We start from the raw sequence: 23,892 nt of genomic DNA, 5'->3' as shown, positions 1-23,892 counted from the left end.
AATCCCACCCCTGGGCTGCATTTGCACCTCATGCCATTTTATTTTAACCTTAATGCTGTCAGCAGGTCAACCCACAATAAATTCTTGTTTACAAAGACTCCGACCTTGTTCACTCTGTCCTTCTACACTCCGCCCCCACACCCCCACGCCCCCACTTACCTTCAAGTCATCTCCTTTAGCTTAGCTTTTATTGCTTCCGCTCTTCAATCTTCTTCTGCTGTCATACAGCTTGACTTTCTTCGCCATCGACCTCGCTCTAACCTCTCATAACTCCTCTTCCCTCCACTAGTGCAGGAAATTATCTTTAAGCCACCCGTCAGACGAGCTTGAGAAATATATTGACTGCTGCTAACATCATACAGCTTTTTTTTAATGCCAGATCTTGATCCTAAACATCTTTGTGCAGTATTTAAACTTTTGACAGCCCCAATCACTCTCTGTCATCCTGCTCCTCTTCCTGACTGTTATCCTTCTTCTCTTAATGTTCAAAATAACACAAACCCTCATCTAAAATCATCTCCTCTTCTCAACTTTTTCAGAGACCTCTGCTAAGGAGGGTCTGCTGCTGTGGTGCCAGAGGAAGACTGCCCCCTACAGGAACGTCAATGTACAGAACTTCCACATTAGGTGGGTGAGCGATGCCGACCTGTGGCATCAGCAGGGAACTGCAATCATTCAGCTTATACTTCTGTCTGATGCTGATTTCTTTTCCTCTTTATGTTTTCCTCCTTCCATGTCACCCACTGATCATCTACTCTCCTTCTTTTCTCCTCATGCCTCTTTGCCTGCCGCTGTTTCCTCACTCATGCTCCCCTCCTTCCTCTTCTTCTTCTTCTCAGTTGGAAGGATGGCCTGGCCCTGTGTGCCCTCATCCACAGACACAGACCCGACCTCATTGACTACTCCAAACTGAGAAAGGTGGCCCATCCTTCTCTACTTTCCCCTCTATTTTCAACCTTTATACTGAACCTTGATTAATGCAGTCTTTTTATGTCTTTTCACTTTCATCATTGAAGCTCTGTTAGAAATATTTTTTCCTGTGAACTGATTTCAGCTCATTAAAAAGAACCCAAAAAGACAACCCATCACAATACTGCACTTGTAGATCACAAGCTTGATTAAGAGTGTTAATAAGAATATTTGCCAAAATTGCATCCCTTAAAGTTGGATGTGATGCGACAGAATTGGAAACTGCGCTGCTGTTTGCTCGCCAAAATCCTGCCAAAACTCTGAAACTGAAACATTTCTTAATGAGGTTTATTTCTCGCCTTCAAAACACTCATCAGAACTGTCGTGGCTGGCGTGCTTCCCCGTGTAGTCTTTTGGCGTGCACGTGTGTGACACTGATTGTGTGTTTCTTCAGGACGACCCCATCGGTAACCTGAACACCGCCTTCGAGGTGGCTGAGAAGTACCTGGACATCCCGAAGATGCTCGACGCTGAAGGTGAGGCCACGAGACGTCAACGTGACGGAGCAGTGCAGGAAGCGGGTTCTGTCTTGTTATGCTGACGCACACGGTGATGAGCTCAGCTGCAGCGAGATGCATGATGGCAGACATGGTGGCTCCGGCTTGCTCGGAAAATTCAATCATCTTCATTCAAAAAAACGAATGCATTTTAAATCACTTTAAATGCATCTACTCAGGAACCAGCGGCTCTGACCTTGGAAATATGACTGCTTTGTAGGCAGATGTCCTAAAACGAGTGATTAATGCAAGAATAAATCATAATGCTCTTTACGCTTCACGGTCACATTTTAATTCAGCATATTTAACTCAGGTGGGAGTCACCAGTCACCAAGTTTGCAGTTACACACAGTCTGTTTCTGACAATTAACTGCAATAAAAACTCAAAACTCACATCTGTTGCTGTTTACGTCAGTAATTCACATTTAACTGTGACAGTTGCACTCAGTAAACCTCCTGGTCTACAGGAATATAACGAGGACACAAACAGCTGGCAGCCAGTTAGGATCAAAGATCCGTTCAGATTGATGGCAGCATGTTGGTAATCTGTCTGCATTTCTAAGTTATTTGCAAACCTTGATCAGTCTCTCTGACAGTGACTGCAGTCAGTCCAGGTCAGACTGTGGCTGCTTCCTACCAGGTGAGATGAGTTCTAGTTCTTTAGTGAAATATTTAGTGTCCCTGCATCGATACAATATTGCCACACTAAGCTGTATCAGATTTTTAAATATTTAATAAAAATGTTATTTAAAAAATGCTTTTTAAACCTGACAAAGTGGCTTTTCAGAATAAAATGCAGTAAAAACGAATCAAACGTCTGCTCTGCTTTCCTGCCCTGCGGATCATTCTTTCAAACCTTTGCCAAGACTATTTTAAAATAATATAATAATAAAGCTCAACATTGTTTTTGCACCTTCAGATATCGTGAACACACCCAAACCTGACGAGAAGGCCATCATGACCTACGTGTCCTGCTTCTACCACGCCTTCGCCGGCGCAGAACAGGTGAGCTGGTGTCGCCTCACTTCTCCACGTTTCATGTCGTTATTTTTCTGTGGATCGACGAGCTCGGCGCACAAACCGAATGAGCAAGTGTTCCCTTTGTAATTGAATAAATCAGATGACACATGTGAAACGCGGTCATCGTGACGTAACGTCAGCGCTGGGTAAACGTGCGAGCTGCGTGAATCTGGGTAAATCAGCTGTTGCTACTCTCCCTCTCAGGCCGAGACAGCTGCCAACCGTATCTGCAAGGTGCTGGCCGTCAACCAGGAGAACGAGAAACTGATGGAGGAGTACGAGAAGCTGGCCAGCGAGGTGAGAAACCGCTGCGACCGCACAACTCCCACTCTCAGTCTGTCCCACACTTCTCCTCACTCTTTCTGCTCCTTCACTGAAGTCGTTTTATGAAAATCGATTTTTTTTCTCAGTTATAGAAGCATAAAAGGGAAAGTTGACAACTAAGCGCATTTATGCAGAAAGTGCGGTGGAATATGAGCAACTTTTTCCTATGTACGGAAATGAAGGGTGGCTCAAGACTTTTGCACAGCATTATATCTTTAAATAATCAGAAACATGTGAGTAGCTGATATATAAAGCAGCTAGAACTGATGCACAAACATGACCCTAAATAAAGACTTTCTTTCACTAAAGACATACAGAATGTAGGTCATAAAGGTCATATGATGTGTGTGGGTGTGCATGTAAACTGCAGACTGAAGTAATCAGAGTACTCTGAGTAACCTTTGCGTGTCTGTTCTGCAGCTTCTCGAGTGGATCCGTCGCACCATCCCCTGGCTGGAGAACCGCGTGGCGGAGCAGACCATGCGCGCCATGCAGCAGAAGCTGGAGGATTTCCGTGACTACCGTCGCGTCCACAAGCCGCCCCGCGTGCAGGAGAAATGCCAGCTGGAGATCAACTTCAACACCCTGCAGACCAAGCTGAGGCTCAGCAACAGGCCCGCCTTCATGCCCTCTGAGGGCAAGATGGTGTCGGTGAGCAAGGAGGACGATTTAATGCATCACTGAGGATTGTGTGTTACTTTGGAAAGGATTTTATGAGACGTAGAGTTTGGAAAAAAGAGATCAAAACAACAAATTCACACTTTGATTGGTGGTTAGACACGGGCGCTTCTGTTCGAGGTGCTCTTTGACAACACCAAAGCACTCCCCTTTCAAAATAAAATCAAAATTCCTTTATTTTCATGGCAAGGTTATGTAATGACTCCAACACATCATCGGGGAATAAAACGGAGATAATTAGCACACTGAATCTTTTCTAGTAGTTTGTCACCAACAGGGACTTCCACATATAGTGTCCCACCAGCAGGCAAGCTTCCACCTAAGGGTGAGTGGAGTACGATCCAGCCCAAACATTCACCCAGATTCAGCTCAAATTAGTCAAGAAGAAGGATGAAAGGATAAAAAGAAAAAAATAGTTTCTACATCATCTTCTTTGTATAAAGCAAAACTTCAAAGAGACTCTCTTTTCAGCTACTGCTTTCTGAGAAATTTACAGCTATTAAAAACCTCTCAAGGTCTACAATCTCAAATCAATTCAGAGTCAGAGTACGGCGGGCCGCCACGAGCTCTTAATTCCCCTCGAACGTGTCGATAATACGCCTAACACTCCTCCTCCTCAGCACAGGGTAATAATGAAAGCGCTCCCTCTCCTTCAGGACATCGCAAATGCCTGGAAAGGTCTGGAGCAGGTGGAGAAGGGTTACGAGGAGTGGCTGCTGACAGAGATCCGCCGCCTGGAGAGACTCGACCACCTGGCCGAGAAGTTCAAGCAGAAGTGCGCCATGCACGAGGCCTGGACTACAGGTAGGTGGTGGATAGATTTTGTATTTTATTTAGCTCACAATATAACGCACTTTAAAGCGAGTGCTGCCACTATATAAATAAACTGAATTAAAGAGAGATCTTCGCACCAAGCAAAGATCTCATATCACTCCAGTTTTTGGTGATCGGGCCTTTCGGGCAGCGGCACCGAGGTTGTGAAATTCTCTCCCGCTGGTTTTACGCTGTGCAGACGCCATTGATTCGTTTAAGAAGCAGCTGAAGACATTTTTATATAGGCAAGCTTTTAATTAATTTGTTGTATTTTACTGTTTTACATTGTTATTTGTTGCATTTCCATTCTTTTCATTTTCTTTGTTGTAAAGCACTTTGTGATTTATCTGCGAGAAGCTCTTTATAAAAAATGTTACTTACTGTTTGCTTCCTTAAAGAGTGACAAATGCGGATCCTTCTTAGCGTAGTCATTTACACAGTGACTCGACGATTGAAAGGTCGCCTTTTTGTGTATTAAACATGCTCTTGTCCTCTCCTCGTTGTTTTTATATTTGACGTATCAAACTATTCTTGTTTTGTAGCTTTTTTTTACCTCCGTTAATCGCGAGTCTTCACACTTTACTGTGTAATAAGGCAAAGCAGCAAAAGATAACCCTCAAAACCACATCAAAGCACCATAAATGGCCCAGTAAGATTATACAGAGCAATTAAAAAGGCTCTAATGATTCATGGGGACACTGAAACGATACAGCGAGTGGGAGATATAAAAATCTGAGCGAGAGCTGTAAAACTTTAAAAGCTTGTGGGCCCGACTTTTACTTGTTACCGTCTTTAAAGTAACTGTGTGTGTGTGTGTGTTTCAGGTAAGGAGGATCTTCTGTCCCAGAAGGACTACGAGTCGGCCTCTCTGATGGAGATCAGAGCCCTGATGAGGAAGCACGAGGCCTTCGAGAGCGACCTTGCCGCTCACCAGGACAGGGTGGAGCAGATCGCCGCCATCGCTCAGGAGCTGAAGTGAGAGCGTGTGACGAGATGTGTCCTAATGCCGGACGTTAAGGTCACGGGGAGGAAGAGAGATGTTGAAAATCATGATGGGTGGGGGCGGGGGTGGAGAAAGCATTATCCCAATTATTCTGCATAATGGGAAGAAGAGCAGGGGAAGAAAGCGAGTAGCTGAAGTGACGGCAGGGATGTCGAGAGCAGACGAGAACGCGAACGCAGCCAGGAACAAAAGATGCAACAGATGAGTGGAAAATATTAATGAGAGATAAGAAAGATGAAAGGGTGCTTCACGAGAGAGCGGAAACCTCTGATCTCGCCATTTACTTACCATCCGCAGCTCCTCTGGGCTTTTTTTTTTCTCCGAGATAGCCTTGAGAAGATTTCTTTGATGTTACAGTATATGAGCAGATCGGCACTGTAAAGCTGAAAAAAATGTACAGTATAATTTATCAGCAAGGACTTCAAAAGCACAAATCATGACCTCGGTATCAAGAAAGAAAAGTTCTTAGATGCTCCTCAACTCAAAGGAGGGCGAAATATCAATGCATTTAATAAAAGGGCATCAAATATTCGGGTTATTTGGAGAAATGAGATCACTTCACAGAAGAGTTTCCTCAACTTTACCTTACTTTAGATCAGGGGTGTCAAACATAAGGCCCGGGGGGCCAGAATCGGCCCAGTGAAGACCCTGATCCGACCCACTGGACGGCTTTGGAAAATGTGAAAGAGGACAAACATTTTAGACTTTGAACTGTTGGCTATTCATACCACACCAAAGTAATTTAATTATAGATTTCTCTCATTTTTAACTTCATTTTTTAATATTTAACTCCAGAGAGCTTAAACTTTATCATGTAGAACAACTGAGACACACTGTTTATATTCAGCTTGTTTTTCTTATATTAAGAAATCTCATTGGTTAAACGTGCAGCTAAATTTCTTTACACTGACTGAAAGGAGAGTTTCACTCATCTGACAAACGTGATTATTCGTAATGATGATTTATTAGCGGGTTTAGCTGAGTTTCAGCTAATATTATTACCATTTTGTAAATATTTGTGTGATAACGGTCTATGTACTCGTCTGTTTTGTTGTTTGTCTCTCTCCAGTGAGCTGGACTACCACGATGCTGCTACAGTCAACACCCGCTGCCAGGGTATCTGTGACCAGTGGGACAATCTGGGCACTCTCACCCAGAAGAGGAGGGATTCACTGGAGGTAAAACTAAACAGCAATCAGCTGCTTATGTAAACAACTCACTGAACACGTTACAGTTTTTTGTCTGGAAAGACAGCTGGGATCGTGAGACTGAGCTGGATGAGTGGAAATGAGTGCGTGAATGATGAGGGAGGCGATGGGGAGGATGCGGGATGCACAACAGGCGGTGCAAAACTGCTGATTGCAGTTATTGTACACAGCAGGGGCTAGCAGCTGATTGGCTGGGAGGGTGTGGTCAGGCTTAGACGATTGGATAATAAGAGTGACACTAAAAAAAATTACATAAATGATTTTGAGAGTGTGGGAAACTAAAAATAAAATAACATGTTTTACACAGAGATAAAATTTTGATTAGCGTAATATGAATCTGAGTTTTGGTGATTAGAGGCCAACACTCGGAGCAGGCGGCAGTGGAGGAAAGTCATTTCAGCTTCAGTTGTAGTGCACAGGTCCAGAGATCTGAGTACACTTTTATATGGTTCGAATATTATAAATAGAAACTCAACAATATGCTGCGAGCAAGCAAGAAAACACCTCCAGCTGAACGAGTTTCTGGGGTGGCCGTCTGCCTCAGAGAGAGCAGGGGGTCAGGAGGAGAGTGTAGGGACAAAAAGGAGAGAGTTGAGAAGCAGCAGGTAAACCGTGGGCAGCTCTCTGAGATCAGAAAGCAGCGGAAACATGGTGGGAAAGAGGACAAAGGAGCGTTTCCATGTGAACAGACTGAAAAGCAGAATACCAGTGATTACAGGAAGTGACAGAGTTACAGGAAGTAGGCAGAAAGATCTGGAAATTGTGAAGTTGTGAGGTTTTATAAGCACAGGACACCAGAGAAATACAGCTAATGTGATTCAAGACGTCTTGATTTTTATCGGCAAATTCGGCTTAATGTTTTCACGATGCTCAGCGAGGAGTGACAAAAACAACACGGAGAGTGCAAATGGCAGATTCCCTCCGTGTTTGTATGCACACGTCTGCTTCAGCATCACGAGTGTGTTTCTGTCTGTGACGGCAGCGTGTGGAGAAGCTGTGGGAGACCATTGACCAGCTGTACCTGGAGTTCGCCAAGCGTGCGGCACCCTTCAACAACTGGATGGACGGAGCCATGGAGGACCTGCAGGACATGTTCATTGTCCACAGCATTGAAGAGATCCAGGTAACCATCTGATTCAGTTTTATTTATATAGCACCAAATCACAACAACAGTCCCCTCACACTGTTTTATATTGTAAGATAGAAACCCTAGAATAATACAGAGAAAGCCCAACAATTAGACGACTCCCTGTGAGCAAGCACTTGGCAACAGTGGGAATGAAAAACTCCCTTTTAGCAGGAAGAAACCTCCAGCAGAACCAGGCTCTTTTCTTTTTCTCAGACATTTAAATCTGTACCAAAGGAAGAAGTTATACAAAAAAAACATACACTCCATCTTTCTTTTTTCTAATACACCACCTTATATTTGTTTTCCTCCCGCACAGAGTCTGATCACAGCTCACGACCAGTTCAAGGCTACTCTGCCCGAGGCCGACAAGGAGCGCATGGCCACTCTGGGCATCCACAACGAGATCCTGAAGATCGCCCAGACCTACGGCATCAAGCTGTCCGGGATCAACCCGTACACCAACCTCTCCTCCCAGGACATCAGCACTAAGTGGGACACTGTGAGTCAAGTCAAACGGACCCCACGAACACAGCGTTTGTAGAAGGAGCAAATTAATTATTATATCGCAGACACAATGAGGAGCGTGGCTGCTCTTTAATCTGCTTTCAGCAAGTTAGCATTATGTAGCAGCAAATGTCAACCTGGCTCTCTCTCTCTCTCTGTGTACACTCCATTTGGTCATCCAGCTAATATTAGCACAGTGCAAAGATAGCGACAGGTCAGGAATAGTACTGTACATGTGGGTTAGAGTGACACTCAGCACTGCTGGCTGTGAGGCTCTCAGGGGAAATCAAAATAACTCCACAGGACAGCCTGTCGGTGCAGCCGTAGTGCGACACACATCAGACCATCTGTGCTCAAGAAACAAATTTTTTTTCTTTCTATCTGGGCAATCATGAAGTTACAATCTGGAGTGAAAAACTATGTATACAGACTTGGAAAAAGTGACAGCAACATTCGGTTAATTTAAAGATGCAGTGATGCAAGCGTAGAAATGGAAGAGGTGACAACATGTTTAAGTAAACTGTAATAATGTGAGTTACACACAGTCACCAGATATAAACTGTGTGTGCAGGTGAAGCACCTCGTGCCCCTCAGAGACCAAATGCTCCAGGAGGAGGTGGCCAGGCAGCAGGCCAATGAGAGACTGAGGCGCCAGTTCGCCGCTCAGGCCAACATCATCGGACCCTGGATTCAAACCAAGATGGAGGTACGAGATGGGGGTGCTTGGGTAGCCAGTGCTGGGTGTAAATCTGCACGGTCGGATCAACGTGATCTGTGGGAACAGTAACGCTCAGCTGTTGCTACAAAATAATGCAGTAAAATATGTGAAAGTATGGTGAGTGCCGCATTTCCTCATTGATTCCTGTCTCTGCAGGAGATCAGCCACGTGTCTGTGGACATCGCCGGCTCCCTGGAGGAACAGATGAACAGCCTGAAGCAGTACGAGCAGAACATCATCAACTACAAATCCAACATCGACAAACTGGAGGGAGACCACCAGCTCATCCAGGAGTCCCTCATCTTCGACAACAAGCACACCAACTACACCATGGAGGTGTGCATGCAGACCGCAGCGCGATCTGCAGATGGGCTTAGCTCTCACTCCTCTCTACTCAAAGCGTGCGCTACCTCCGTTTTAATTTCCTCCCATTCCCTCTCCACTGCAGCACATCCGTGTGGGCTGGGAGCAGCTGCTCACCACTATCGCCAGAACCATCAACGAGGTGGAGAACCAGATCCTGACCCGCGACGCCAAGGGCATCAGCCAGGAGCAGCTCAACGAGTTCAGGGCCTCCTTCAACCACTTCGACAGGGTGAGGCGACACCGTAGGTCGAGGAGAAGAGAGCGGTGCTTCGTATAGTTTTCAAACTTTTCCTCTGGCATTTCCTATTTAAGAGGCTGAAAAAGTTTAGACACGTCGCTTAAGTTCATGCTCATTGATGTTTTAGCATCACTAATGAGTGAATTCATTAATTACTACGACTCTTTGGCACAGTAATGAAAGCGATACTTTGTGCTGTTCCTTTGCAGAAGAGAAACGGCATGATGGACCCAGACGACTTCCGTGCCTGTCTCATCTCCATGGGTTACGATCTGGTCAGTGGTCAGGCGCTCATAGGCTTGACTTGTACAACAACTTGAGTGTAGTTAAAATGTAAACTATAAGGATTTACTGATTGGTTTGCGCAGTAACGTTTGTTGATTGTTGCTTTTGCTGACAGGGTGAGGTGGAGTTTGCACGTATCATGACCCTGGTGGACCCCAACAACACGGGCGTTGTGACCTTCCAGGCCTTCATCGACTTCATGACCCGTGAGACCGCCGAGACCGACACTGCAGAACAAGTCATGGCCTCCTTCAAGATCCTGGCTTCAGACAAGGTGAGCAGATGGATACAGCATCTTCTTACCTTATATCTGATATCATCTAACTGTTCATTGACTAGTCTTCTTATTTAGCCTGTACAGAGCTTCCAGTGCAGCCAGAGGACACATTGATATGGACAAAAGTACTGGGGCACATAAAAAGAGCGACACAGACAGGGAAACTCATGTAGCGAAGCTCCCGGCACACATTTTTAGTGCTGATGTTAATAAAACTTTTACAGATTTACAGTTTAATGCATTTCAGAAATGCATAATTTCCTTTCAAATTCCGATGGTTAGCCTGCATCCAAACATGTGACCGGTTAGGGCAGCCATTGCCAAAGTGAAGAGTGCTACTGCACTCCTTCAAAAAACAAAAAAATTCAATGGATCTGAAATCAACACAAGAGACAGTGACGTTTATCCTTGAAATTTTTATTTAAAAAAAAACAAAACAAAAAAAACAGACTGTTGGCTATAAATCTCTAATGCTACACAGTCATATGCTGAGTTAAATCCTAAGTATGACCCACCTACCACTGGGACACTCAGAGTAATGAGTAACATCACAGTCAACTCCTCCTGTTACCAGTTTGCATTCACCTTTTATATAAATAAATACATTCATATAAATATGTAACTGTACATACTTTCATTCGTAGCCCACACTTTAGAAATCACTGAGTTTGGGGAACTCAGACCACAAACGGATAACATAAAGGCTCTGGTATCAAACACCTTGTCACCACTGATACAGTATCTATTTACAGTGAGAGTAACGTATTAGCTGTGATCCAGGAGCGCTGTGGTTTTGTTATAAGAAAGTCAAGTTGCTGGATAGGCTGTAAGTGACCCAGGCTGGAGTCGGCTTTGTGAAGTGAAAATTTAAGCAATAAACAAGAAACCAGCTTTCGAAAGCTGAAAGAAAAACTATGAGACAGCATATTTCTTATTAATGAATATGGTTTCTAACCCAACAGGCTAAATAAATAGTATAATTTGGCTTAATTATAACAAGTTCAATAAATTAAACAAAAACAAATCTGACAAATCAGGTTTTTGGTCATTGGTATGATTGTATCAGCACTGATGTGTTGACACTTTGTATGTAGGTTGATGAGACTTTTTGAAATGTTCACGTTCATAGAAAACATCTCTGGCAAGGGGAGGTGATGCTGTGGCACCTAAATGCTTATATCCCCAAATAACTCAATCCAAACTGAGGCAACTCACTCAGGTATGCAAGGAAGAAATTATACAGAAGCACTCTTTATCTCACTCCAAGCTTTTTCTTTGCTTACATACGCAACCCGGATTCTCTGAGTGTCCCGATCGAAACGAAGAGCAAAATTTCCCCTTAAATCTGGGAGAAACATCGCGATTTATCTTGTACTGCTTTATTTCAACAGCAAGTCCGTAATTTAAATTCAGGTTTTCATCTTTCCAAATTCGAACTGCAGGACTGTTTGCCTGAACCTTGAGTCATCGTTCTCCGATCCTCACAGATGCACCAGTACATTTGTAACAGGAGACAATAGCTCCTCGTGAATCACACCTCGCCCCCTCTCTCTCTCCCGCAGAATTACATCACGGTGGAGGAGCTGCGCAGGGAGCTGCCTCCCGAGCAGGCGGAGTACTGCATCACCCGCATGACCAGGTACGTCGGACCGGACTGTCCCTCCGGCGCCCTGGACTACATCTCCTTCTCCAGTGCCCTCTACGGAGAGAGCGACTTATAAGCGCAGCTGCTTCTCTTCACATCCTCCTCCTCACCCCTTCTTCCCAGCTTCTCTTATTTCTCCTGTCTGGAGAGAGCGATTTTAAACCCTTCCACTGTCCCTTTAAAACACGTTGTTTTGTTTTTTTTTTCCCCACCACCTTCTCAAATCTTAACTTTATTCCCCTCTTCCTAACTCCGCCCATCCCTCTTTTTAAAACACAGGAACACTGCTCAGAGGGGAAGAGCAGAAGACTTTGCTCAGACCTCACAAACTCTGTTCAGGCTGCTCAGCTCCTCTCTCGTTTAAAAGAAAAGAAGAAGAAAAAACAGGTGTACCAGTTATTGCACTGAACTTATGTAAGCAGCATACATAATGACATACCTGCCTTCACAAGGCTTTAAAGAGAAGGAGGCAACGAGAGAGAACGAAAGTTAGATTATTTTTGAGCAAAGCCGTGTGCTCTTCCCCTCTCCTCCTTTTTTTTTTATTTTTAATTTTTTGTAGAAGGGTGATCAAAGAAGAAAACGTGATTGGTCAGTTGGCTTGGTTGGTTGTGTATTTGTGCAGATGCATGCTATGTTGAAGTTTAGAAAAAAAAAAACGGCCTTTTGAGTCACCGACTCGCCCTCACACGAACCCCCGCAGGAGCCCGTTCACGAGTGCAGTCAGCAGAGGAGCGAGGCCTGTCGGGTGCTACTGAAAACTCTCACCACAGCACTGTGAAACCTGAATGTTAGCAAGGATGCGATTTAACCTGGAGATCTTAAAGCCTTAAGAAACTCAGGAACACACGGAGGACGAATGGGAGCGCCGAGTATTAAAAGACACAGGTGGGGGGAATGGGAGGAGAGCGCCGTGGCTGGGCGGTGACTCGGGAACGGATACGGAAAGATGAGTTGTTATGGCCAGAGAGAGCGACCTCTCCCACACACCTCTCTTATTAAACTCCTTTTTTTTAGCCTTTTTTTGGGCTAATTGTAAAATTACGAGGAGAAGGGGGACAAAGACAGAGAGAGGTGTCAGACAGGGCATCAGGAAAGTTGTGGATGAAATGGGAAGAATCAAAACTGTACGTGGAACCATAGCAGGCGTACTCACAACACAGGGTTTAGGGTAGCATTTGAAGAGAAGAGGTCAGCCACGACGATCGCTGTGTTAGGCTCCTCCCTGTGCATGATCTCGATATCTTAACTCATCTGTGCTCCATTTTCCTCCTCCTCCCCCTCATCCCTAACTCATGCTGTCTCATCACTGATGCCACTCTTTCAGTCATATGTTAAAAACCTCAACTTGAAAATAAAGGAAAATTATATTATTAAAACCACACGTGTTTGTGTCTTTATTACTTTTCTCCCGTTTGATCCGCGGCCTCACTGCTGAATGTTTTTTTTTTTTTAAATGTAGCTGCACAGTCTGATAAAGTGTCCGACCCTTAACCTCTGTGCTCGAGGTCACATGTCCAATTCTTTGTTGGGGTCACAGCAGAGGCGGGAGGGGAAGTCCAGCCCCATCTCTGCAGCGTAGAAGCGCCATCGGTCCTCGTCGCCTCGATGCGTCAGGTACCTGCAGCCCATCCTGAGCTCGAACTCCCGGAGGTCGCACCACAGCTGGAAGTTCTGCAGTAGCGAGAGGAGAGCGTGCATGACTCATACACATCTATACATCAGGACTATTAGAAACCTGATCAGGAGCATCTGAGCATCCTGGTCAACACCTATGAACGCAGTAACACTAGATCGAGTTAATTCTGTTGTTTCACACTACAAAATTAAACGATTCTCAATGATAGCGTTTGTAAAGTGTCCGACCTGCAGCCAGCTGTGTCCCAGCGCTTTGCCCACGGTGAACCGCCGTCTCACCGACACCTGCAGCAGGTTATTGATGAGGCTCACAGCTGGGGAGGAAATGAGACGGAGAAGAATTTTCAAAAAGAGGATTTGCTCACTGGAGCCACCCAGTGGAGAAACAGGAGAATAACAGGACTCAAGCATGACACTATAAACTGTATGTGTGGGCAGACATGGATCAAACTAAAGAAAATGTATTTAAATGTTTAAAACGACGCAAAACTGTGGGCTGACATGGCAACTTTCCGACCTGGAGTTTGTAGTGTGTGAAACCTTTAACAGGGAAAGCATAATAAACTCTCATCATCACTATGTTGAGAAACTGTAAACCCAGCTCACAAAGAAGTTTTAAAACTAAAGAAAAACACCGTTCATACCCTCCAGTGAGATGGGGGCCCAGGTTTGGCGCGGGTACATGAAGGTGGCGTTGGTGATCTGCTGCCGGATGTCCTCATCTTCATTAAAGGGAAACGTGCCGCTCAGGCTGACGTACATGATGACGCCGACAGACCACATGTCCAGAGAGCGGTTGTAGCCATTGCTGCTGATCACCTCGGGTGCCAGGTAGGCCGGAGTCCCCACGACGGAGCGCCGGAAAGACTTCTCCCCTATGATCCGGGCGAAGCCGAAGTCGCACAGCTTCACCTGCGGCACAGAGGCAGAGCTGATTAAATAAGATGCCGTGTGCTGTATCGGGAACTAAAGTGCAAAATCCCACCAGAGGTAAGGGGTCTGAAGTGGCCAGCAGTACGTTCTCAGGTTTCAGGTCACAGTGAGCGATGTGCTTCAAGTGCAGGTACCGCAGAGCCTCCAGAATCTGAAGCACACGTTTGAGAATTTCACATTTCATTTTGGGATAAACAGAAACATTAAAGGTCCCTGCATCTTTGTTAAAACAAGAAGAAAAAAAACAAGGACATCCTCTAGACACCCCTGGAGTGTTTCTCAGATCGGGATCTCGTACCTGCATGACGAGGAAGCGAGTGATGCGTTCAGGGAGTCGACCTTTCTCGCTGGACAGAATCATCTCCAGCATGTCTCCGTGCAGCTTCTCCATTACAACAAACACGTGCTCGACAGTTTCGAACATGCCCTCCAACAGAACCACGCCGGGGTGCGACAGATTCTGGAAAACACGCACGTCAGATGTCACGTAAATCACCTGATCGTGACTATAACACTAAAAATCAACCGAAAATCTGCAACACTTCAATCATATGTGTTGAGTTAATGAGGAAGCAGTGAGGAAGGAATCGGGAACAATGTGACAGTTATTTGTACTTGTGCTAATAACTCACTAATAACTGATGATTATTTACTAATCATGTCCACAACCATCTGTTCATCAATAAACATTCACCAGACACTTTATTAGGCAGGTTGGACCTCCTTTTTCCTTCACAGCAAGATTTTGGTCCACACTGTCATGAGAGCATCACAAGGTTACTGCAGATTTAGCCTCAGGCCTGTTCTTAGCTGACAGGAGTGCACCTGGCGAGTGGCTCTTTGAGTTACTGTTGCTTTCCTTTCAGCTCAAAGCAGTCTGCCCACTCTCCTCTGACATCAGGAGCCTGTTTTTACCAGAAGACGCTGGATATTTGTCTCATTTTCAGGCCATTCCCTGTAAACTAGTGATGGTTGTGCGGGAAAATCCCAGCAGATCAAAAAATCTGAGATTAAAGTCAGAATTCTAACTTTTTTCTCAGAATTCTGAAAAAAAATAATTTGGATGAAAAAGTCAGAATTTTGAGAAAAAACTCAGAATCTCAGATTTTTTTTTTCCCAGTGGCCCTAATCCTCTTCTGTAGTTAATCCATCAGGATTTAAACCAGATTAAGTAACTGTCACTAATATATCCAAGCTAGTTCTTCTACAGTGATGTAATGGATCAGGAGTTATTAAAGCAATGATGAATGGCTCTTTAACCCCTTAATGCCTAATATATCGTTTTTGATGCATGAGGTTTTGAGGCATTTACATCATCAGTGTGATTTTATTTTCCCCTCAAAAACCAAAATAAAGAGCACAACACATTTTTAAGCAATACATTTTGAAAAAATTTAATAAAATGCCAAATGTGGCCAATATGATACCAATTAAAACTCATATATGCAAATTAATATTTAATTCATTCTAAATAAATTGGCAAAAAGTTTTAAAAAAATGTGAATTTTCTGACAATTATGTCACAGATCATCGTTTTAAAGGTTAACCATCAGGTTGTTCCTGGTTTGTTCCTCACGTGTTTTCAGTAACTTGTTACATTTTTTGTGTTATTTCTTGTAAAGTGTTTAAAAACCGCATTAAAACCTGCAAGATGGCCACTTCGTTTCTCAGCTGCGTCTCCTGTTTGGTGGGGAAACGCGTCTTGTCGATGACCTTGATGGCAACTGTTCGACCCGACTTCCTGTGAGTTCCTGAAGAAGAAAAAGAAAAGAGACGTGATAATGAAGCAAAGGAGCATTTGTAGCTTAGCAAAAACAGAAAGACATTTGATGAAAAAGTTTGTTTTGAGCAACATTTCAGCCTCTGAAGTCTCTGATTTCTTTGGTGTCTTTTGAAACTGTTTCTTCTGTACTGTGTATTTTCAGATCACTGCATAAAGACAGTCACAGTCATAGAAAACAGGATTTTCTTGTACTCCTCGTGTTCAGTTCTCTGCACATAACAACATAATGAGAATCAGCTGACCTCCGTACACCACGCCAAACTGTCCCGACCCCAGCACCTCGTCTGTACAGATCTGATACACCGAGCTGATGTCCTGAAACACACACAAACACACTTCAACACTCTGTAACACTCCTCTAACGTGTGCACGATAAACTCGCTCAAATCTTACCGCACTGCGTCTGTATCGGTATTGATCTGTAATCAGAGACAGGAAGTCTTGTTAACTGAATGTTGCGGGTCCATATCCATCACCGCTACCATATTCAGAGTAAGATCTGATATTAATATCTGATGTTTTCTGACTCACCCTGGATCTCATCTTTGTGTCCTCTGCTGCTCTCCACCGGCATCATAGCCTGCCGGATGGCGCTCTCCCAGGCTGCCCCCTCCTCGCCGGCTATCACGCAGTACACCAGCGACACCGTCACCAGCTCGAACGAGTGAGCGCTGCCGTCTGATGGTGGCACGGAGAGCTGGGTGGGGCCTCGGACCCCGAGCACCTCGGACAGAGAGATCTCCTGCAGAGGAGGTTTAAAGCTATTATCCATGGCCTTCTCCTACATAATGTTTCTATAATCAAAGTAACATCTGTCATGCTATCATTATCTGATTTTCACTGCACTACAAACTTCTTAAAGTACGTTTAAAACGAAGGAGAAATGAACATACACAAAATACAATACTGTCCTCTTTAAAGTAAACACTGCTCAGAGCGCGAGCTGCCTCGGTGGATGTTTGCACTGTTTACACAGTGACACAGTGGGAGGAACAACACTGGCACACTGCAGGAACATTTCTGCATACATGTTAATGACAGAGGCCTTTGATACGAGTGGGAGTGAGCGTGCAGCACACAGGATGCTGCTTTGTCTGTTTCCGTCTTATATCATGCAACTCTCATACCTTGTAGAACTTCGTGGTGTTTTCATTCTGGTACAGAGTCATGCTCTTCCAGTCCAAGATCCAGTAATGGCGTTTCCTCTGAGTGAAGGCACGACCGAGTTAAAAGCCGATGAAAATGTGATTCTGCTTCACAAATATCATAACCTGAGCAAAACATTTTGCTTTTTTGAACGTTTCCAGATCTGAAAGAGTGTGTTCCTCACCAATGTGTCTGTGTTGGTGTGGTGGACCAGCCACCCCTCTCTCAGGACTCCTCCGCCTCTCCTCTTAGTGTGATGCACCGACTGGACGAGCCTCATCAGGGGGATGTTGCTGCTGAAACAAGGACTGGCGGGCGGAAAAAGAGAGGGAGGACAAAATAAAGGTCCGTTTGGAGATGGTGAATTAAACAGAAGTCGCCTCTAGGTGGCAGCGTGTGCCACAAACAAAGCCGAGAAAACCCAGATATAAACGACAGGGACGATAAACGTCTGTTTTATAATACGTGAATTTGGGCGACGTGTGATTCAGACGCGTGACATCGTTCGGACGCTGTCTGCACCAGCAGACAGCTTTTAGCTGGGATTAGATCATCAGAAAAACTTAGTGCCCCTCTGACCTCATCGGCTCTCGCAGCTGCTCGACTTCCCCGGTCTCTGCCTGTGAGTCATCATCGGTGAACATGTCATCGTCGCAGATCTCTGTGGTGCTGGTGATCACTGACTCATTGTCTTCCAAGTCTGGTTGGCAGCTGTTATCAGCTGCTGGGCTCTCTGGAAATGTGACATCAGCAACTAATGAACAGCTACATTTAATTCTATTTATATTATTTACACAATTAGGGCCATAAAATACCAACAAATAATGAGGTAAAAATAGCAAACAAATAAGTTCAAGATGAACCGAACAAAAGAAAATGTCTGATTTTTCTCAATAAATGACTTAAAATGCATCTGAAATACTGCTGATCAGTTACCTGTCTTTGTTTTCTCTTTTTTACATATTCTCTGGTGAAATCATTTCATCTCATTTCTCAACAGGCTCAGTTTACCTGACTCATCATGCAGCTAATCATCACCGCTACTCGGAGGAATGTGACGTTTCTGAGATGCTAATTTAGAGTGAGGCCTGAATCTATCAAATGTTCCTGGGAAACAGGGTGAATCAGCTTCGACTCATGCTGACAGCATCAGAGTCAGGCCCCTTTTCAAAGAGCCATGGTCTAACACAGCCACAAGCCCAGAATATGAAATGAAAACCAGACCTCAGACCTCCAGGGACCGTCACTCACCTTCCCCGTTCATGCCGTTCCTCTCTCCAGGACAGTCTCTGGGGACTAAAGGCTCACAGCGCCGATGGCAGTTAAACCTGCAGTCTGGAAAAACCATGGAGGAGACGTGGGAGGTTTTAAAAGGCTGACAGAAAAAGGAAGAGTGCTGGAGTCTGGAAAGATACAAACTCATGAGTCAGAATATTGCGGTCAGCTTTTTTCGTGATGAAAATGAATGTCGTCTGAGATTCGAGACGTCTGAGACACATCCAGGCATTTAGGTAAAATTAGATTCAACCCAATCTGCTTACGTAAGTACGTGGGATACACACGCTCCTTGACAAAACAAGCGTTTGCTGTGTGCTCGTGAGCCTCCAAGTCAAGCATTACTAATCAAAGTCAAAGCTTTGCAGGAACAGAGCACCAAAAATGGCCACAAGATCTGAACGCATAACATTATCAGGTTTGTAAAGAAGGAGGCCTGTCACCCACTCTTTCACAGGAGTGGGTGACAATAAGATTCAAAGGTACACATCCTCCTGACCTGTTGTTCTATCTATACCTTTAGACCACATGTGTGGAGATCCAGGCCAGCGGGCCACATTGGGACCTCTGCTAAGATGCAGAGGCAAACTGAAAATTAACAAAAGAACAAATAACCCACAGCACAGGATGTTCCTTTGAGCCAGACTTCGAGGTGACGCAGCTGTAAAGTTTTGCACTCATGTGCAGCCAGTTTGGCAGCAGAAGCCTGGTAGGAGGGTACAGGCAAACTGCAAGATCAAAGATTTTCTCCTCTTAAATTAAGTATCCTACAAAACTACAGAGTTGCCACGTTCAGTTCAGTTTTATTTATAAGCACCAAATCACAACAACTCAAGATGCTCTGTATTGTAAGGTAAAGACCCACAATAACAGAGAGAAAGTCCCAACGATCAGACAACCTCCTCAAGGTAAGTACTTGGTGACAGTGGGAAGGAAAAACTCCTGTTTAACAGGAAGAAACCTCCAGCAGAACCAGGCTCGGGGAGGGGCGGCCATGTGCCGCAACTAACTGGGCGTGAGGTAAGGGAGACAGACAAAGACGCTGAGGAAGAGAGCCAGAGATTAATAATAACTTATGATCAAATGCAGAGAGGTGTGTAAACACACAGTGAGTGAAGTGCATTATGGGACTCCCCCAGCAGCTAACACCTACTGCAGCATAACTAAGGGAAGATTCAAGGTCACGTGATCCAGCTCTAACTATATGCTTTAGCAAAAAGTTTTAAGCCTGGAAGTAATAAATGTATGAACTCGTTTTTCAGCCTCACTCTGAGACAGGATGTTTCGAATTTAAGCGATATTACACAAACCTGTTTTTCAGACCTGTCAAACAGCTATAATAATAGAAACAGGTATTACATTTAAATCCAAGAGTCAGTTTTGCTTTTGTTAAACGCCTCGTGCTGTTAAACAGGTTGTGGTGAGACAGCTGTGTGGCAGCTCACTTGTACAAGTGTAAATTATGCAGGACTAAACTTTGCAGACACTAATAAACTTTCTGTGCACTTGTAGAGAACTTCCTGTGAGCCAAATTGTGCGGGAAATACATTTTACAGGAAATCTGATGTGATTCTCATTTCCCATTGACTAAATGGACTAAGTTTACCAACCCTGACGTAGACTGGGTTTGCTATGGGTTTTTTCAGTGACGTCAACCTTCTCTTAACGCTTGTGCTGTCTTGTGCTAATTTCCTTCTACCAAACGAAACATGCAGCTGGCTAAAATAAGAGCTCAGCTGAGGTGTAAACCATTAATATTTACATCCTGTCATGGCGTCACAGCAAGAGAGTCTCACTGCAGTAGATGCATGCGATCTACTTTCTGATACAGCTGGCTCACAGTACAATTAGAAAAAGACTGACGGAGTATGGCTTGTTTGGAGACAAAGCCTCTTCTCTCTAATTAGAACATTGGAGCACAGATGATGTTTGGAAAGTTCCATCTGAACAAACCACCAGACCTCTGGAACAATGTCCTTTGCACTGACGAGATGCACAAAACCACGTTGAGAGGAAACCAAACACGTCGCAGTCACTGAGTTGACCAATAACGCCAGAGTATACCGAAGTATTCTAGAGGCAAATATGATGCCGTCTGTCTGACAGATAAAGCTTAGACAAAGTTGAATCATGTAACAGGACAATGATCACAAGCACAGCAGCAAATCTACAGATCTGTGCATAAATGAATCCCTGCAAACCTCAGTGAACTGAAACAAGGCTGCAAAAAAAGGTCAGACGCAATTTCTCCCATAAAAATGTGAGAAACTGATAAAGTCACACACGACATGAATAATTCAAGTTATTGCTGCTAAAGGAGGTTGAACAAGTTACTGAAACATGGGATGTGCTTAGTTTTTCTCCTCCTTCTCACCTGAGCACTGCAGCCCCTGCCTGAAGAGGCCTTTGAGCAGCCGGTGGCAGTACTGGCAGACGGTGGGTTTGGTGTAGCTGTGGATGTGGAAGGTGTGAGGGACCTGAGCCCTGCTCCAGTCGCTGTACCCGACTCCCAGCCACACCGGAGCCTCGGCCCAGGATGGAGGCCTGGACGCGGGCTTGGACTTGCTGATCTGGAGAAAGATGCAAAGTGAAAGATATCAACTTAGAATAACTGAAAGAAATCTATTGTGTGAATATGTGATTCGATTATACCAGTAAAGGTTACAGCTGTGTTGGAGAAACAAGCAAATCCGGGGTTGCAAAAACAGTTATCTGCATTACAATCACAGCAGTTCCTCACCTCTTCTAGACTCCCGCCTGCCTGATTGGACAGCGAGTGTGTGCGAGGTCGCCGGGGTGGAAACAGGGAAAAGCTGGTGCTAACCTGACGCCGTGCTCGGCTACAGTTACTGGGCAACTGCAAAGCACAGCGTTTATGAAAGTCTAATCCACAACCTGTAAAGAGATAAAAGTAAAAACCAAAAACTTTAACAACACTCAAGTATCAGTGAAGAGACGATACCACCACATGATGAAGTGTGAAAGCGCCTTTACCGTCACATTTTAAACCCTGCCGAACGAGGCCCCACAGCATCTCTCCACAGTGGTGACAGAAAGTGGGGGTCCGGTACGACTGCACCGCCAAGGAGTGTGGACGCATCGTCACCTGCGTCACGGAGGCTGATCCTGAATCACAGAGAGGACTCGTTACACCAACAGACATCCACGCTCCATGCATTTACTGCTAAGACTCCGCTATAGTAGCTTTGCATGATTCACAGCTCAAAATAATCCTCATTTGTCTTATACTGGTCCTTGGTGCAGGCGCTCGACTCGTCTGAAACAAGCAGTTTTAACTTCGTCCGCCCGCCCACTGCCCCCCATGAAAATAGGTTTGGAACAGTAGGAGAGTTGGACTCATTTAAAACTGACCATTTAAAACCACCTACTGGTGGTGGTCAGAGGGCCCGGTGGCGCCAGTGTTCGGCAGCCTTGCCTCTGTCAGTGCACCGCAGAGTGGCTGTGGCTACAATGTAGCTTGCCGTCACCAGTGTGTGAATGGGTGGATGACTGAATGTAGTGTAAAGCGCTTTGGGGTCCTTAGGGACTAAGCGCTATACAAATACAGGCCATTTACCATTCAAGAGCTTCTCTCCAAACCCCTGGACAGAAACAGCATTTTACATGCATGAATAAACTATATGTCACCCAAACAAATGAGGTACACGTAGTACCACCAAATCTCACCAAGTGTCCACCTGCCTCTGTAAACCTCAAACACTAACCTGAAACGATGACCTCAATGAGGTCGCCATCCTGCAGCTCGTCAGAGTCGGTCAGCCGCTGCAGCAACTGCTCGGAGGCGGCTTGATGTCTGAACAGCAGAATCTTCTCCCCGACACCCACCACACTGCAGTCTGGAGCCTAAACACGCGAAGGAACAAAAACCGCAGTCTCAGGTTGAGTCACTATTGAAGCAACAAGATCAATTTAAACCCCCAGAAGGGCTCCGGTAATGTGACGATTTGCCTTCTGAGTAAATGAAACAAGTTATTAAGCAATATGGGGGAAAAAAGAGTAAGTTTTTCCACAAATGGAGTAATTTAAACATTTGAAATCAGAACAAGTGTGGTTTGGGAAACTGGACACAGCAAAGAAAGCCACCTGCAGCCTGTCAGTCGTGATTTTCCATTTTCACGTCTGCACGGCGGTAAAGAACAAAACCACATTAAGATGAGCGTGCAGACTGAAGACAGCTCTGAAGGGAAACCTGAGTGATGCACCACAGGTAGAGAGTGACTCCACCACGTTCAGCGTTATAGAAATAAATAATCTGTGTGCATCTGTCGCCAAAGTACGACTGAGGAAGAGAGATAGGAAGGCTGCGAAGTAGCTCAAGCTTTGCTTTTCTATCTGAATCATCATTTAGGGATGATAAGAACAGCAGATTCAAAGATGTGACACTGCAGGTCAATTCATTATTTAAACATGTTCAACTGCTCTATCTAATCAGCCAATCATACTGCAGCTCAGTGAATTTCAGCACGTCAGCAGTCAAGACGACCGGGTGAAGTTAAAATTGAGCCACAAATGAGGAAAAAACGTGATTTAAGTAGCTTTAACGTGGCATGGTTGTTGGTTTCAGACAGGTTAGTCTGAGTATTTCAGAAACTGCTGATCAGCTGGGATTTTTCCACACAACCATGTCTAACCAGTACTCTGGGCCAAACTGTTTCATATTGACAAGAAGGCAATAATAACTCAAATAAACACTCGTTACAACCAACGTATGCAGAAGAGCGTCTGGGAAAGCACTACACATCAAACCTTGAATCAGATGGGCTACAGCAGAAGAACACCGCACAGGAAGCCACTCCTAGCTAAGAACAGGAAACCGACGTGACAGTTCGCACAGGCCTCACTAAACCTGGACAACAGAAGATCAGAAAAATGTTGTCTGGTCTGACGAGTCTCGATTGGAACATTTTGATGGTAGGGTCTGAATTCATCGATGGCTCTGGCTGCTGAAGGTGGTGTGATGGTGTTGGGGATAGAACAGCTGAGCATCAAACTCCACAGCCTGCTTGAGCGTTGGTGCCGACCATGTCCATTCCTAACAGCAGTACTCATTCAGGTGATGCAAAGCATTGCGTTATTAAGGCGAACATTTACACCAATAGAACAAACCTAATGTGTCCATTACTTCCCCCCTGCCTCGTCCATTTTCCCCTTATTGCAGCTCTAGTATTAAATCTGTCATGAAATCACTCAGTTCTCTCCAGGTGCAGCAAACACTCCTGCTGCCGCACAGCTCGGCCTACCAGCCAACCAGCTGAGGAGCAGTTTGAGTCAGTCAGCATCACCAAACCAGCCAAATCCAAATTAGGATTAAAAGCTGGATATTTTTTAAACCATGGACAGAAGAGAGTACTGCACACACACACACACACACACACACACACACACACACACACACACACACACACACACACACACACACACA

At 44.9% G+C, this 23,892-nt stretch overlaps 2 protein-coding genes across 3 annotated transcripts in view; one reads left to right on the top strand and one right to left on the bottom strand.

Annotated features, from left to right (window-relative positions):
- actn3b (actinin alpha 3b) overlaps window positions 1-13,053 on the top strand; it is a 37,246-nt gene extending 24,193 nt beyond the window's left edge. Inside the window, exons 5-21 of the mRNA XM_005945297.3 lie at window positions 540-627; window positions 840-918; window positions 1,364-1,445; window positions 2,386-2,471; window positions 2,691-2,783; window positions 3,231-3,461; window positions 4,145-4,292; window positions 5,126-5,276; window positions 6,374-6,482; window positions 7,495-7,635; window positions 7,958-8,140; window positions 8,717-8,851; window positions 9,020-9,199; window positions 9,312-9,458; window positions 9,677-9,742; window positions 9,868-10,026; window positions 11,592-13,053. Of these exons, the coding sequence (XP_005945359.1) occupies window positions 540-627; window positions 840-918; window positions 1,364-1,445; window positions 2,386-2,471; window positions 2,691-2,783; window positions 3,231-3,461; window positions 4,145-4,292; window positions 5,126-5,276; window positions 6,374-6,482; window positions 7,495-7,635; window positions 7,958-8,140; window positions 8,717-8,851; window positions 9,020-9,199; window positions 9,312-9,458; window positions 9,677-9,742; window positions 9,868-10,026; window positions 11,592-11,750 (2,237 nt within the window). The 3' untranslated portion in view covers window positions 11,751-13,053. The remainder of the gene's footprint in view (window positions 1-539; window positions 628-839; window positions 919-1,363; window positions 1,446-2,385; window positions 2,472-2,690; window positions 2,784-3,230; window positions 3,462-4,144; window positions 4,293-5,125; window positions 5,277-6,373; window positions 6,483-7,494; window positions 7,636-7,957; window positions 8,141-8,716; window positions 8,852-9,019; window positions 9,200-9,311; window positions 9,459-9,676; window positions 9,743-9,867; window positions 10,027-11,591) is intronic.
- The window catches only part of prkd4 (protein kinase D4), a 14,495-nt gene continuing 2,925 nt past the window's right edge, over window positions 12,323-23,892 (bottom strand). Inside the window, exons 3-19 of one of the 2 annotated variants that reach the window (XM_005945300.3) lie at window positions 22,175-22,313; window positions 21,444-21,575; window positions 21,190-21,344; window positions 20,824-21,019; window positions 18,426-18,509; window positions 17,754-17,907; window positions 17,359-17,482; window positions 17,156-17,233; window positions 16,560-16,770; window positions 16,422-16,447; window positions 16,271-16,343; window positions 15,890-15,996; window positions 14,544-14,705; window positions 14,298-14,396; window positions 13,957-14,224; window positions 13,541-13,626; window positions 12,323-13,348 (exon numbers count right to left, since the gene is read on the bottom strand). In XM_005945300.3, coding sequence (XP_005945362.1) covers window positions 13,184-13,348; window positions 13,541-13,626; window positions 13,957-14,224; window positions 14,298-14,396; window positions 14,544-14,705; window positions 15,890-15,996; window positions 16,271-16,343; window positions 16,422-16,447; window positions 16,560-16,770; window positions 17,156-17,233; window positions 17,359-17,482; window positions 17,754-17,907; window positions 18,426-18,509; window positions 20,824-21,019; window positions 21,190-21,344; window positions 21,444-21,575; window positions 22,175-22,313 — 2,259 coding nt within the window. In that variant the 3' untranslated portion in view covers window positions 12,323-13,183. Of the gene's footprint in view, window positions 13,349-13,540; window positions 13,627-13,956; window positions 14,225-14,297; window positions 14,397-14,543; window positions 14,706-15,889; window positions 15,997-16,270; window positions 16,448-16,559; window positions 16,771-17,155; window positions 17,234-17,358; window positions 17,483-17,753; window positions 17,908-18,425; window positions 18,510-20,823; window positions 21,020-21,189; window positions 21,345-21,443; window positions 21,576-22,174; window positions 22,314-23,892 lie in introns of both variants that reach the window. The other variant, XM_042213257.1, reaches the window with a different exon arrangement.

Source organism: Haplochromis burtoni, unplaced genomic scaffold (genome assembly GCF_018398535.1).
Source record: "Haplochromis burtoni strain Fernald_Lab_line unplaced genomic scaffold, NCSU_Asbu1 Contig_430, whole genome shotgun sequence".
Classification (NCBI taxonomy): Eukaryota; Metazoa; Chordata; class Actinopteri; order Cichliformes; family Cichlidae; genus Haplochromis; species Haplochromis burtoni.
The sequence above is the reverse complement of the archived record's forward strand: the minus strand, read 5'-3'. Positions and strand labels throughout refer to the sequence as shown.